The following is a 15,029-nucleotide window of genomic DNA, read 5'->3' on the forward strand; positions in this document are numbered from 1 at the left end:
TGTGCCTTTCCTAAATCAGATTAAATATCCTATTAATTGTGGTAGGGAAAGACTCTAATCAGGAGGCTCTTCTGTGTGTTCTGCAAAGACCATCACTGTGGTTCATCCAGTCTTCTTAAGTCTTAAAAACATTGCTGAATCTCAAAAATTTTTAGACAATTTTAATTCAGTCAATTAATATGCAAATGCTACTCTAAGCCTATAGGACACTGACGTTAACTTCACAGAAAACAAAATACTGTTTTAAAAATGCTATGCATGCTGCTTCCTTACAGGTAAGAACATTGCTGCAAAAGCTAGGATGAGGAATCCTCAATCACTAACCAATAATAGGGAAGCAAAAGATTGTAATTAATTCTTTATTATGCATTTTTATTAATAAGTATTGGTATTTGGGGCATGCACAATAACACTGCAACAATTATATTTATCACAGCATTACAACAGAAATTATCTGAAACCTTGTATTTTTGCATTTTGTGAACAGTGTTTACTGCTTCTGCAGTCTTACTTGAAATTCAGACCAAACTACCTGGTAAATCAGGCTGATAAAGATATCCACCTCAAAAATGACCAGATAAGATTTTGGCACAAACTGCTTTAAGTTATATTACACCAGGGATGTCCCCAGTGAAGACACAGTACCAAAATTTGTGATGCAACTTGAATAACTTCTGGAAAGGGAATAGAGTAATTCATCATCTGGCAATTATATAGAAGCAAGACAGTAAATAACACATATGTAATTATTATTTATAGTCTTAATTGTTTGTTATTACTGGAGGAAGATCTAGGGATATGTTCTTTGCCTATACAGAATCAGTCACGTTTACAGAAAACACCGTAATTTAAAACCAAAGCCACATTGAAATGCCAAGACAGAGAATAAGACCAGTCAATTGTCTGGGACAGACCATGCTCGATGACTGACTTGTGACAGTCCAAGACGCTGCCATTATTTGCTAACATTGTGCCCATTTCTTTAGGGTGAATGCCACAGAATGTAATGTGTGCTCAAGTGTTAGCTGTTCCTTTTTCAGCTAAACACTAGACTTCCTACCAAAACACACAAAAGGGGGCACCAGCATCTGTCTGTCAACACCACTGCAACAATAGCTACAGGTATTGCAGAAGGGATAAAGAGTATGAAGCAGTTCTCACTGCAGCAGGTCTTCCCATGAACTAGCATCCCTGTGAGCAAGAACAGACTTTACCTTCCAAAAGGCAAGTACTGGAAAATGCTTGAGGTAACGACCTTTGCATTTTCAACAATGTGTAAGATAGGGAAAAAGTTTCACCTCTTGACTAGAATTACACTGGTAGAAGCTCAGACCAACTAGATGCCAGAGTGACATCTAACACCAAAGTGACATCTAATGCATAACTTACAATCTGATGCATAAACATGTTATCCTGAGATATTATATAGCTGACAACTCTTTTTTGCACAGATTAAAAGCTATAGGAGCCATGAGAAGAACAAGTATACATACATACTCAGGAGGAAAAAGACAATTTTATACCACTAAGTCACAATTTTCTAAATGGATGAAGTAGATTTCTAGTCTTTTCAGTAGTTTAAAAATAGCGTTCCAAGATTAATACAAATTCAAATGAAACCTAAGAAGGCATGCATGATGGAGTTAACAAACATGTGGCATCCTGTATTCTTTAAAATTTAAGTGAAATTTTTAATAATATTTTTTTTCAATTATACTCCCACTGAAATAGGAGCCCTAAAGGATGAAAATCTATTTATGCAGATAAATAGCATTAGACTGGGCAATATGAGCATTCTGGATGGCTGTCATTGGACTGAAAAAATAATCCAAATTCTGTGGAAAGGTTAATTCTTCCATTAGACAGATTCCCTAATTTGTCTACTTTCAATGCAGAGGGCTCCTCTTCAACAGGGTAAAAAATAAATTTTCTTATTTACAGTATGTAGTTCACAGAACACAAGGAAAGATAATTTTCACTACAAAGAAAAACTTATAAAGGAACAAGACTCTAAATGTTTCCAACTTTTCCATGTTTTCCATTCCTACACCTCTTTGCATGTTAATTAATGCAAACGTAAGCCTCTGAACAAAAATACAGTCACATATAACAAGCAATCAAAACCCCTTTCCCAATTTCAGAATCAGGATAGTATGGACAGGCATTACCAAACAATGCTGAATTTGAAAGAAGAGATCCCGGTGCAAATCTATCTCCTGGCTAAAATTACTGATACAATTAATTTTCATAATTTTATTTTTTTCTAATCCCTCTACAGAAGACACCTTTCCCCTCCAAATAAGTTTTAGTTTGAACAGCAAACATATGGAAAATCCTAATCGGTTAAAAACCTGATAAAACTCAGAAATGTTATTCTTCATGTTCTTAAAGCCCTGGCACATGCAGAAGAAAATGAATGCCCCAACTGGGTCACATCAAGTAGAACTAATTTTTGAAAAGTACTTTTCATTGCGAAACATATCAAACAACGTACTACAAACTCTTGTTTGTCTATTAGATCTTATTTTAAGCAGAGGCAAGAGACAATAAGAATTAGAAGATGATAGCAGAAGATGAAAAAGTGTAAATCCCATACCTGACAGCTTGACTTTAAACATGAAGAATAGAAAACCACAGAATAATTATTCAGCCTGGAAGAGACCTCAGGAAGTTACAGTCCAATCTCCTTATCAGAGCAGAGTTAACACTAGGTTGCAATCAGGCAAAAAACCAAAATACACCATCCCCCTTAAAGCAGTTAATTGGGTATATAGTTAATGTACCTCCGGTAAAGTGAACATTTTTAACTATGTGCATATTCAAGAAAACGGAGCAGCTGTGTAGCTGAATATACATGGAGTGCACATACTTGACCTCTTCCTGCAGACATGTACACTTAACAAGAAAACTTCTTCAAATTACATCATGCCTATTTTATAAGTGAGTTTTTTACAAGAGTCTAGATCTTCAAAACAGGCTACATTGGTCACTGTGCAAAATTCCTGACCTATGAACAGAAATTAGTAAGAATTTTCACTTAATACTGTGGCAAAACCATATAATCATAAGAAGCAAGAAACAAGTGCAAAAAATCATACTTCATGTTCTCATTTTTAATTTAGTAATTATTGAATGGTTTCAGAGCAGGCACTACATTGCTTCAAACACAATCAAGTATCATTGAAATAATGTCAAAAAATAACCTCTTCATCTCAGTATACACACGCGCATATACAAAGACATACATAAATTAATTTAGAAAATCTGTACATATGTACTTTTCAGGAAGAACTCAAACAACTGTACCACAGAAAACTACAATAATTTCATGACTATATGGGCAAAAGTTTGGAAATTTGCTGACACCTGGAAGTGTGCCTTATAATCCAGTACACTTTATAGTCATGAAATTACTGTAGTTTCTGTACTTTGACACACTAAAAATTATAATCCATTTTTCTGAAGATAGGGCTTAAGGACACAAAATACCATGCAGTACTATTTAGTAGAAAATGAAGTGGTAAATAAATGTATCTATTTAGGACTTAAAGAATACACAGAACTCCTTAAATAAAACAAATGCAAATTTATCAGAAATATTTACTGTCCTTGAGCTATGCAGGCCCCAGCTATTTATGTTAACTGAAGCTTATCCCCTTTGTAGAAAACAGCAAGGAAGTATATGACTGGAAATCCAGGATACTTTATTTTCTGTTACTGGCAGCAAAGCTGGTTCAAGAAAAGAGAATCCTTGCCGAATCTGAGTCTGAAAGTCTGTCATCTTGATTAGTTGCCTCATAATCACCCGTATTATCAGGTAATTCAACGTCTTGATCATCATTACTCTCTGCGCTGTAATCAACTTCTTCAAGGAAGCGAGGCTCATCTTCATCCAACACGTATGTAGTGGGGCTATAACAAACAAGAAGCTCCATGAATCATGTTAAAAATATTATTTGGATTAACACATTCAGACCATGTGGTCTGTCCCTCTCTTGACATACAGCAATCCAAAAATTATCTCAGGAAAGGGGCAGATTACTTGAAATGGGCCTGGTTTTTTAATTGCATGTAAAACAACTGCGAGACAAACCCATGTTTGTAATGCCTCAAACTACAGTAATTTCACGAATACAAGCCGCACCATTTTAACTAAAATTTGGCTCCCACACCGGAAATGCGGCTAATACTCAGGAGTGGCTAATATGTGAATAATTTTCTGACATTTCCACCTCCAGAAGTGGAAACTGAGGTGCCGAGTTGAGCAACTTGCCAGTGATTGTTACAAATTGTTACTCTGTTGCACCGTGGGTGGAGCTGCTCCCTGCAGGCAGCACAGGGGGTGGGGAAGGTGGGGCAGCTCCCTCCTGCTTAGCCCTGCAGCTCAGGGGAAGGCGGGGCTCTCTCCTGCTTGGCCCTGCGGCTCGGGGGAAGCAGGGGCAGCTCTCTCCTGCTTGGCCCCGCGACTCGGGGGGCTCCCATCCCCACATGCCACCGCGGCAGGAGCAGGTAGGCTACATCCCCACCTCCCATCGCCGCCGCGGGTGCCGGCAGGCTCTGTGCCCCCCCTGCCGCCACGGGGCAGCGCCGGGCCAGGGTGACTGAGCCCAGCGGTGGCGGCGGCCGGCCCTGAGTGGCCCCGCCAAGTGGCAGTGCCAAGCTGGGCCACCCAGCCCTGTCGGCAGCCCCAAGCCCTCATTGCCCGAGCCGAGCCAGTAAACCCCGCCCTGCTGCGGTTCTGTTACTAATTGGCAACTTTGTTGCACACAGGTCCTCGCTGCAAATGACAGAGCGGCTTATATTCGGGTGCGGTTTATTTATGGACAAAGAACAAAATGTTTGCCAACACCCGGCGATGCGGCTTATAGTCAGTGCGGCTTGTATTCGTGAACTTACCGTAATTTGTAAGTCATATACAACTAATTATCCAAAGGTGCCATGACAAATCCACCACACTAATGGCCCATAAGAACTTAATGTAAATGCAGTATCAGAGGGTGCTAAAGAAGAATCCAACTACCTAAGGACACAGCCATTGCTGTAGGGTATAAACAAACTGCTGTATTTCAGTGAAACACACACTTTACTGAAACACACTGTAAGAGATTACTTTATACGTATCAGAGATGATGCAACAAGGGGTCATGGTTACACCTACAATTAAGTTCCCACACAAATCACTTGACTCCCATCAGATTCTCACACATTTGCATCCTGGTAAAACTTAAAATTTGTCACGCATTGCAGCTCTGAGACAATACACTTAGTGAACTGATGCTCTGCCCACAGAATGATCTATGCTTATAACTAATGGCCTCAAAGAACAAGAAGATTAACACCTTTAGTGTTAACTGGAAAGAGGTTAAACAACAACTTTCTGATCCTCTCACCTCTGTAAAACAGAGGAAGGGATGAGGGAGGATGCAGAAAAGTGTTTTCCAGACCTTGTTTTACTCACTTCAGACATAAAAAGTTACTTGCTTAAAAGCACTCAGGACGCCTAAATATTTCGTAAGTATTTCTACATTCATTTTAAGGTTTTGCAATGCATTTTACCTAATAATCAAATCACACAGAACTCATACAAAACAGTGATAATGTTCTTGTTGAGAAACATCATACAGAACTTATAGAAATATTTGTGTGATAATTTTAACGAATTTTCTCTGAAGATACACAAAACCTAGCTTGGCTGTGATTAAAAGGACTAATCATTGTTTCTTTTTAAAGACCTTTTAAGAGCTCAGCTGCACCACTTGAAATCTGAAATGCTATCTCTAATCATTATAAATAAATTTCACAGTATTCTTCCTCTACCTGTAACCTCAATGACATGCCACACTGTAACATTTTTTACTGTTGACAGTTAATTCAAATACTGAGAGAAAAACTGTTCCCTGGCTTAGTGGGAAAAAAAATTACATTCAAAACTATCTGTGTCATGGTTCACTAAACAAACTGTACTCAATTAGCTATTTGAAACAGAAAGCTCCACAAAACAAAATAGTTTATAGGTTATTTAAGCTGTAATTAGGGCAATAAGCCACTGTTGGTTAATGAACTGGGTATTTAAAACAAAATTGTTTCCATTTAGGAGAGACACAGAATGAAGAAAATAACCAGGATCTTTGCTAAGAAGACTCTTTAATTTCACATATGAGGAACCCAACATACAATAAGGGTACACATTTTGCATGAGGCACCTGTGGGAGAACCAGCAAAGGAATACAACATTTTTGTGTTTTCTCCTGTGATGCTCTCTGCCCTGGAAAGTCACCACCTACCAACAATTCATCTAAGGAAAAAAAATCAGGGAAATAAGAAGTTTAAATGTTTTATTTATTTAAAGAAACAAATGAAAGAGACTTTACCAGATGTATCACATTCTGACAAATCACAAATTTCTTTCAATCTGTGCTTTTAATCACTTAAAGCAGGTACTGATTAATAAATTTTTGTATGCAAGGAATCCACACTTCAGTTGGAAAATGAACTGTGTAATGCACAAGAAATGCAGCCATTAAATCTGAATGCTGACCCAATATTATGTAATAATTCTGTACACTGACAAAAAACTGCAACAAGCTATGTCAAGGAGAAATATTCAAGCAGTGACAATGGGATGTGTAAGGCATTATAGTAATCACTTTTTAAAATTCATCTTAGTGAGGTATAATATAGAATAATAAAGCTCTCAAAGATTCTATCCACTTTTTAAAGTGTCATTATTTGGATACTAAACTAACATAGTTGATCCTGTTAAGACAAGGTAACCAACAAAGCCTACCTTGTGGACAAAAAATACAGAACTGGACACACAAGGAAACCACATAGTTCACCTCTTAAAAGTGTTTTGCCACTTCATATAGTATGTCCTATGTTACATCGTCTTGAAAAACACACAAGTATATTTATTCAATATACTTTTTTTTAATAGTTGCATGAATTTACCTACTTACGTATGTGTAAACATGTAGGAATGCCCCAAACTTCTGAAAATTCAGGCACTATGAACAGTATAAAATGCCAACCTGTTTGCTCTAACACATTTGCTCAGGCACATGCAATCCAGAACTAAAGGATACATTTCACATTTAGTAAAGCAAAAATCAACATTATATGTTATTTTCTCTATTCAAGAGAAGTATCATTAGAATAGATCAAAGATTAGAAAAGATTTTACTTAAAAAGCTACAAAAACCTTTAAAATAAAAACTGTCTCTGAAATCTACTTCATAATAGTCTTAGCTTTCTACTACCATCCAGAGCAACACACGACAACTTCTCAAGTGGTTTTTACTCAAAATAAGGATTACTATAATATTTACTAAGGTTATTTTTTCCACTTTCCCTTTCTTAGGTTTTCATTTCTCATAAAATTGTATCCAAACTGTGTCACATACCACTTGTATATTTGCTTTCCCATGACACGTTGGGAAATGCAATTGCTTTTGTTGTAGCAAATGTTAGCCTTGAATATTTAACTTCTCAGTAATCTCTGTTCTAAAGGTTAGCATGAGTCTGAGAAGTGTAGTTATTACTCCACTGTTTTACAGAGGCTGGATCACAAATACAGAAATCAAATACCTGAAAAAATGTCTTACTGTTTAATCAAATTCTTTATTTGCCTCGCTGCTGCTCCCCACCCTCAGTGTATTTTGTAAGATATATTTTTAGCTTCTGTCACGCTGATTCTATTGGTTTTAATTTCCTAACTTTTCCCTTGAGGTCTTTCTAATTAACTTACTCAATATTCCTTCTTCCTCTACTCCTACACCTCCCGCTTTTTCTTTTAAATGGAAACTGTTATTTTTCTCAGGTTAACAGAGGTTGTTTATCCCACACCTCCAGTATTGTAACGTAAGGGATGCCACAATCTGTGTATTTTCTTTGAAGTTGTGGCTGTTAAAAGAGAATACTTTATTAAAATTTGAAGTTCTGCGTATCTTACCTAAACAATATTTCATGGGTAGAAAAATGAATGCCTAAATGCCTGATTAATACACCTGATATAAAACTATGGTCTTCAAGCTTATGAAAAACTTTAAGAATATCTTTCATTTAAAAGAGTATTTTCTTCATCACCTGTCACTGAATACACTGAATTTAGGAATTAATACAATAGTTTTCTAAAATCTTTTTTTATTATGACTTAAAACATACTTTAATTATTGAAGTCAGGCACACACAGCAGTGACAGCGGCAACAGCAGCAGCAGCCAGGGCAAGCTCTGGGGGCTGAGCACTAGAACGAGCTGGGCAGGGCCTCCACAGTCAGAGAAACATGAGTAAGAGCTGAGAGACCTGCCAGGAACCATCAGCTCTCGTAAGTGAGGCTGACCTGGTGTGAGTGGTGCCAGCAGATTTAAATGGCCCTGCAGAGTGCAAGTGACCAGGGTGTGGTGCCATGGTCAGGACACCGTGCAGCAGTTCTCCAGGAAGGGCACACAGAAAAGGCCACTTAATTCTGCTTGGGCAGGAAGAGGAAACAGTCTTCTTCTATTAAAAAAAAATGGTATCTACACATTGCAGCTGTCAGGCTAAAATCAATAAAAACCACAGCCAGCCTAGGTATACGTCTAGACCCAAAAAGTCTTGCTGAAGACTAAAAGAACTACCTAGACCCTCAGCTGCAGGGAACTCCATAATCTGAAAGTCCCCCTGGGCCCTGAAGGCAGTGGTAGGTGCCATGGCTGCAAGTGCACCCAGACAGATAACCTGCCTTTTGTGCAGGTTGCCACGTTGTATGAGGAGCTCATCAGGCAGCATACTATCTGGGAATCCAAGCAGGAGACAGATGCATGGGATTATGCACTGACACAGGCAGAGACAGTGCTGCTTTAAGACCTTGGAAACAGAAGCATTCAACCCTGAGACAGGCTTGGTTGATTTGTAAGGCAAGGGAGACTGGACTCTCATCTCTGCTTGGAGCAAAAGAAAGTCTCCCCCTGGCTACCAAACTGCCCCTGCATAACAAATATGACACTATGAGGCTGGGAGGAGAAAGCTCCACAAGAAGTAGTCAAGAACAAGAAAAAGACAATGCTACAAAACTGGTACAATCAACCATTCGTATGAGAATGAGTGCCACCGAAAGTACATGAAGCACAGTAATTACTGGAGAATCCTTACTGAGATGTGTAGAAGAAGCCATTTACCATCCAACCTCTCTAGCAAGATTTGCTGCCTATCAGGGCCACATTCATCATGTTCCAAAGAGGCTACCAAGACTGGTAAAATCAGAGGACTAATCAACCACTCCTGCTCCTTCATGTAGAGTTAAATGAGGCTGCAACAACTAGATTGTGAAAAATCAAAAAGGATTTCATGTCTCTTGGAAAGACATCGAAGGGATCAGGAGCACAGACTGTTCTCTCCACACCTGGACACTTCTTTGGAGAAGAGCAAATAATGACTTACTCATCTGATAGCCTTCTATGATAAATGGAAAGATCCACAATCTAACAATCAACATGGGAAGACCAGTCTATGTCATTAACCTAGACTTCTGTAAGGTCTTCAGTGTGGTCCCACGTGACATGCTTATCTCCAAACTGGAGAGATGTGGATTTGATGAGTGTAACTGTTTGATAGGCAAGGAATTGCCTGGATGGATGCAGAGAGTTTTTGTGAAGTGCTGCTGCAGTAAATTTGCAGATGACAAAAAGGTGAACAGTGTAGTTGACACAATAGAAGGACCGGATGTCATCTAAAGGGACAAGTTTAAGGACAGGGCACAAGAGAACCTCATGAAGTCGAACAAGTTCAAGTGCAAAGTTCTGTAACTGGATCAGGGCAATTCCAGACATCAACACAGACTGTGAGAAGAAGTCATAGAGAGCAGCCCTGCACAAAGCCCAGTGGATGAGAACCTGGATATGAGTCAATAGTGTGAGCTTTCAGCCCCAAAAGCAAAGCACATCCTCAGCTGCATCCAGCATGGCCGGCAAAGTGAGGGAGGGGATTCTGCCCCTCTGCTCTACCCCAGTGAGATCCCAACTGCAGTGCTGCATCCAGCTCTGGGGTGCCCACCACCAGAAAGACATGGACCAGTTGGAATGAATTTTGAGGAGGTCACTAAGCTGGTCAGAGGGCTGGAACATCTCTCCTATGAAGACAGGCTGAGAGGGCTAGAGTTCTTCAGCCTGAAGAACAGAAAACTCCAGAGATACCTCACTGTGGTATTCCAGTACGTAAACAGGACTTACAAGAGAAAGGAAGGATGACTTTTCACACAGTCAGAAAGGGATATGACAAGAAGGAATGTATTTAAACTAAAAGAGAAGAGATTTAGATTAGATACTAGGAAGAAATTATTTCCTGTGAGGGTAGAACAGGTTGACCAAAAAACCTGTGGATGCCCCATCCCTGGAAGTGTTCAAGGCCAGGTTGGATGGGACCGTGAGAAACCTCATCTAGAGGGCTGCAACCTTGTTCATATCAGGGGAGGTTGCAACTAGATGACCTTTAATGTCCCTTCCCATCCAAGCCATGCTATGATTTTATTATTGTTTAGAACAATAACCTACTATGTGTTTTTCATTTACATTAATGCTCCAAACATATTAAAATTTAATAAACTTTTTCACTAACATGGTATTTTTTTTCAAAATAATATTTTAATTGTCCCATAAAAGATATACTTGGATTTTTCACTATCACAAGACTCAATTACAGAAAAATTAATCCACAAGGTAGACGTAACCATTACCAATTTCAACCCCATGGAGATCAGCAGTTTTTTGACACTACAGGGGATGTATATACATCTTACAACTTTGGAACAAAAAATTAAGAAATATTCCCTGTCAAAAGTATGGAGAGATGCAGCTACATGGGGAGTTGGGAAGGAATGGACAGAGAATTCTGAAGTACTAATGATTTCTTTTAAAACTGCATTGTCATGGGAGGGAAAAAAACTTAGATAAGAAAGGCAATTATAAAGTATCACAAAGGAATTGTTTCTCCATACTTTCCCTTCTAATTTCTCTTTAGAGTCTATATTCTCTCCTGGAGAATAGCAATCCTGCTGCAGGAGGCAACATCACACATGCAATTACAAGTGCTGTTCAGTTCAGCTGCTCTTAACCTATGTGTTTTTCAAGACAAGGATATTTTTAACAAGGATATTTTCTCAAGGGAATTTCCAAGGTTGAAGGGGAGAATGCATCTAACTCTTTTCCAAGCCATAAGAAGCTGGATATCCAAATTCCCTTTAATTATTATTTTTAACTATCTTCACATTTAGAGCTACAAAATTTTACTCCACAGCTTAATCACAAGTAATATCAACACCTTTCTCACCCTGAAATACATTTTATGAAATTCAAAACTGAATCAAATCAATTGTGATAAATCATTAACTGTAGCCCATAGTAGTATTTGGATCATACCACCAGGAGTAGAAGAATGCTTAAAGAATGGTATGAAGAATATATATGCTGTTCATCACTTTTTTGATTGTTTTTTTGGTTTTTTTCTTGATTACTAGTTTCCATTTTTTGCCCTAGAGAAGACAAACAATACTCTGATGCTACAGTCTACACAGAATTAAAAGCAATCACTTCCACTAAGGCCAGAGGAGGGGCCTGGTGCATGGGCTATCAGGCCCACAAGTGGAATTCTGAATCTGATTTTTAATAGCTTTTTCTTCCAACATTTGGAACAGGGAAGACTGGACAAAAGCTGCAGTATAAGATGCCTTCTTTTTAACAAACCTGTACTCCTAAGGTACTAGCAGAAAGGCCAAGAAAAGCTCCAACCCTGCAGGAGAGTAAGAAAGAAAAAACCTTTATTCCCAGGTGAAGAAGATTAAGAGCATACAAATGTCTGGGCAAAATGTAAGCATTATTAAGAGGGAGAGACATAAAATAGGACAAAACCCGTTTTTATCTGACAACCTAGACAGAAATCCCTTGCAACACTTCATACACACTCCCAGTGCATATACCCCTCACTCCTTGCCTCACCAGTCTGATGGTTTGTCTCAAGTGTAAGCCTAAGTGCAGGAAATGGATTTTTCATCAAGTTTTTCCCTTCCCACAGCTCCTTTTGGCTGTCTGCCTTTTCTACCATTTTCTAGACATGCTGGCTCCCAAAGCTCAGTCTGCTTCTCTGCTATAATTGAATCAAATTAACAAACACAACCATACCATGTTCTAGAACACACCAATGAGCCTCTAAAGAATCATTGACATGAAGTAAAATTTCCAAAAAGTGGTCAAGTTTTTGAGCAGAAAATAAATCTAGTAAGTTGTAACAGTTATGACTGCAGTCATATGTTTTTGTTTCACTGCATATAGACCATATGAAACCTGTCAGCACAACAACTGTAACTCTCAATACAAGACCAGTATCACATTTAGTCTAATCTCTTCCATTTTGAACTTGGATGAAAACACCGTCAAATGGTTTGGAAATAATTAAAGAAAAATTAAGTTTTCAATTAATCACATAAAAAGTTAAAGTTCACCACCAGTGGGAAATAAATCTACTTATTGCTTTATTTGTCTTGTTTCAGACATGATTCAAAATTAAGTCATGACAATTCAGCCTATGTGTAATGAAATACTGGCAATATATTCTAAAATATTAACATGTACTTAGGCATTATAGTTACAACCTGGGAAACCAAAAAGAATTTGAGAAACCCTCAAAATTATTTGCAAAAAGTAAAATCAGTGCTTCTGTGTTTAAATTTGCCTGGCTAGTCCCTAAAGCATTAAACCTGTGCTTTGGCAAAAAGTAATACCAGCAATATCCAAAAATAAAGGAAATAATCACAATCTTAGTAATTGCTCTAGTCTAACTCCACAGGAATGCTACAGCTGTGTAAAAATATTCTGTCTTATAGTTCCTATTGATGACGTCTTTACCTGATTTTTCTGTAGGTAGCTCCTCATTTGTCTCTAATGGCAAATAAAAAGCAGCAAATCATGTGAGTAATAAAGAAAGTACAAGCAGTTCTTTCATTGTAAAAGAATAGTGAGAATTGAAGTTTGGGCATATAAAACAAGAAACCGTGTGACTATGTTCTGACCCATGACTCTCTGAAGAGGTATAGAAATCAGCTTTACAAACTTTGCTGGACAGAGGCTCTTTGTGCATTTCTATTTCTATCATTCAAGTAAATAATAAATGCACACCTTGGCTGACAAGATTTTAAAAATAAGACCTAAGGTATACAGCAAAACTCTGCTTCTGAGCTTGTGGCAACAAAAGAATGGGACCACCTCTTAATTCTACATATGGCAGTATTGATCCCTTTGGCAGAGAATAAAAGAAGATAATGTGCAAACTAAAATATTATATGACACTTTTACTGCTAATAGTGGAGGTTCTGTGAACAAAATTGTAGTTTCTTGTTTATCATAGTGTTGTGGGTTGGCGAGGTTTAGAAATTTTTCCCATTATTATGTTAAACTAGCCGGGATGGCTCTCCTATTAGTCGTTAAGAGCTGGAGACAAAGGACTAGCTGAAGCAAGCTGATGGCCCCATTAGGGAAAGGTGGAGTCCTGCTTTTGTTTTCGGCAAGTAAGAGGACATTGGGGGTAGGAGAACTCTTACAGCTCGCCGGCCGAACTGGAGGAGAGAGGTTCCATTTCTCCGGTTGGGATCAGGCTTCTTGGATTTGGACTGCTAAAGCTTCCTGCTTTCCTCTGAACAACTGGGAACTGGGACGCCCACGGTGAGCAGAATTCCTTCCTCACCTTTTTCTTCCACCTGGGGCAGTGAGGCCACCTGGCCCCCTCCCCTGCCCCTGCAGCAGCCGCGACTGAGAAGCCGCCTGCCCTGCTCCTTCGGAGAGTCATCGGTGACTGAAAAAAAGGGACTGGGACTGAATTCCGTTCTGTTCTGTCACTGTTTTTTTTTTCCTTTCATATAGCTGATGCTGTTTTCGTTTGTCTTATAAATATATCAGTAAAGAGCTGTTATTCCCAACCTATACCTTTTGTTGTGCCTGTGAGTTCCTGAATTTCCTTTTCCTGGTAATACTGTCCCTTTAAACCGGGACAGATCTTGGCGCCCGGAACGTGTGGCACGAGGTTAAGGAATAACAGTTCTTCAGTTGCCTGAGATTGTTTTTTTTGTGTGTGCTAGCAACATGTGGTCCAGTTTAATCTGGTTTGGGCTGCACGTGTTCATACATGTATATCTCCCATTTGCAAACCCTTACATAAGCACGGGCCCTGTAACTAAGGCTACTGTGACTGTTATCGAACTTGCTTTATGGGTTGATAAGGTGAGGAATTCATGGATTTTTAACTTCCTTTGGACGGCGGGTACATGGATTCAGGGATACCACACACTAAATGCATGTTTTTGGGATTACTTTAATAATGGCACCTACTGTGAGGGAATAACACCAGGAGAAAAGATCATACAGATTCTGCTGAGAGCCGGCTTTGCCATTAAAAAGAGCAAAGTCAAAGGACCTGCCCGAGAGATCCAGTTCCTGGGAGTAAAGTGGCAAGATGGACGGCGCCAGTTACCCACTCAGGTCATCAATAAGATCACCGCAATGTCTCCACCAACCAGCAAGAAGGAAACACAAGCTTTCCTAGGTGCCATAGGCTTTTGGAGAATGCACATTCCTGAGTACAGCCAGATTGTGAGCCCTCTCTACCTGGTCACCCGTAAGAAGAACGATTTCCACTGGGGTGCTGAGCAACAGCAAGCCTTTGCCCAGATCAAGCAGGAGATCGCTCATGCAGTGGCCCTTGGCCCAGTCAGGACGGGACCAGAGGTAAAGAATGTGCTTTATTCTGCAGCCGGGAACCATGGCTTGTCCTGGAGCCTTTGGCAGAAGGTGCCTGGGGAGACTCGAGGCTGACCTCTGGGATTCTGGAGCCGGAGCTACAGAGGGTCTGAAGCCAACTATACTCCCACAGAGAAGGAGATCTTGGCTGCCTATGAAGGAGTCCAAGCTGCCTCAGAGGTGATTGGGACGGAAGCGCAATTCCTCCTGGCACCCCGACTACCAGTGCTGGGGTGGATGTTCAAAGGAAAGGTTCCCTCTACCCACCACG

The 15,029-nt window shown here is 39.4% G+C and overlaps 1 protein-coding gene across 4 annotated transcripts in view; it reads right to left on the reverse strand.

Moving 5' to 3' along the window:
- Positions 1-345: 345 nt before the first annotated feature.
- The window catches only part of AGTPBP1 (ATP/GTP binding carboxypeptidase 1), an 84,711-nt gene continuing 70,027 nt past the window's right edge, over positions 346-15,029 (reverse strand). For all 4 annotated transcript variants that reach the window (XM_033086203.2, XM_033086201.1, XM_033086204.2 and 1 more), the window contains exon 27: positions 346-3,912. In XM_033086203.2, the coding sequence (XP_032942094.1) occupies positions 3,735-3,912 (178 nt within the window). In that variant the 3' untranslated portion in view covers positions 346-3,734. The remainder of the gene's footprint in view (positions 3,913-15,029) is intronic.

Source organism: Catharus ustulatus, chromosome Z (assembly GCF_009819885.2).
Source record: "Catharus ustulatus isolate bCatUst1 chromosome Z, bCatUst1.pri.v2, whole genome shotgun sequence".
NCBI classification, from domain to species: Eukaryota; Metazoa; Chordata; class Aves; order Passeriformes; family Turdidae; genus Catharus; species Catharus ustulatus.